The following is a 215-nucleotide window of genomic DNA, read 5'->3' as shown; positions in this document are numbered from 1 at the left end:
GGGAGCGCTCGGAGGGGCGGGGCTTCTCCTGGGGGCGTGGCCTGTGACCAATGAGAGGGGCGTGGTCAGATCTTCCCCTGGGGCGGGGGCTGCTGCCCCAATGGGGCACGGCCAGAGCCGGAGGGGGCGAGACCTGCGCCCACACCCAGGGGGCGTGGCCAGTGCCTCAAAGGGGCGTGGCCAGCGCCCCAAGGAGGCCCCACGGGCAGTAGGGG

The 215-nt window shown here is 74.4% G+C and overlaps 1 protein-coding gene across 1 annotated transcript in view; it reads right to left on the bottom strand.

Moving 5' to 3' along the window:
- Positions 1-65: 65 nt before the first annotated feature.
- The window catches only part of OVOL1 (ovo-like zinc finger 1), a 3,772-nt gene continuing 3,622 nt past the window's right edge, over positions 66-215 (bottom strand). The window contains exon 4 of the mRNA XM_010571179.1: positions 66-92. Within this exon, the coding sequence (XP_010569481.1) occupies positions 66-92 (27 nt within the window). The remainder of the gene's footprint in view (positions 93-215) is intronic.

The sequence above is a fragment of the Haliaeetus leucocephalus genome, unplaced genomic scaffold (genome assembly GCF_000737465.1).
Source record: "Haliaeetus leucocephalus isolate CR32 unplaced genomic scaffold, Haliaeetus_leucocephalus-4.0 Scaffold309, whole genome shotgun sequence".
Taxonomy (NCBI): domain Eukaryota; kingdom Metazoa; phylum Chordata; class Aves; order Accipitriformes; family Accipitridae; genus Haliaeetus; species Haliaeetus leucocephalus.
The sequence above is the reverse complement of the archived record's forward strand: the minus strand, read 5'-3'. Positions and strand labels throughout refer to the sequence as shown.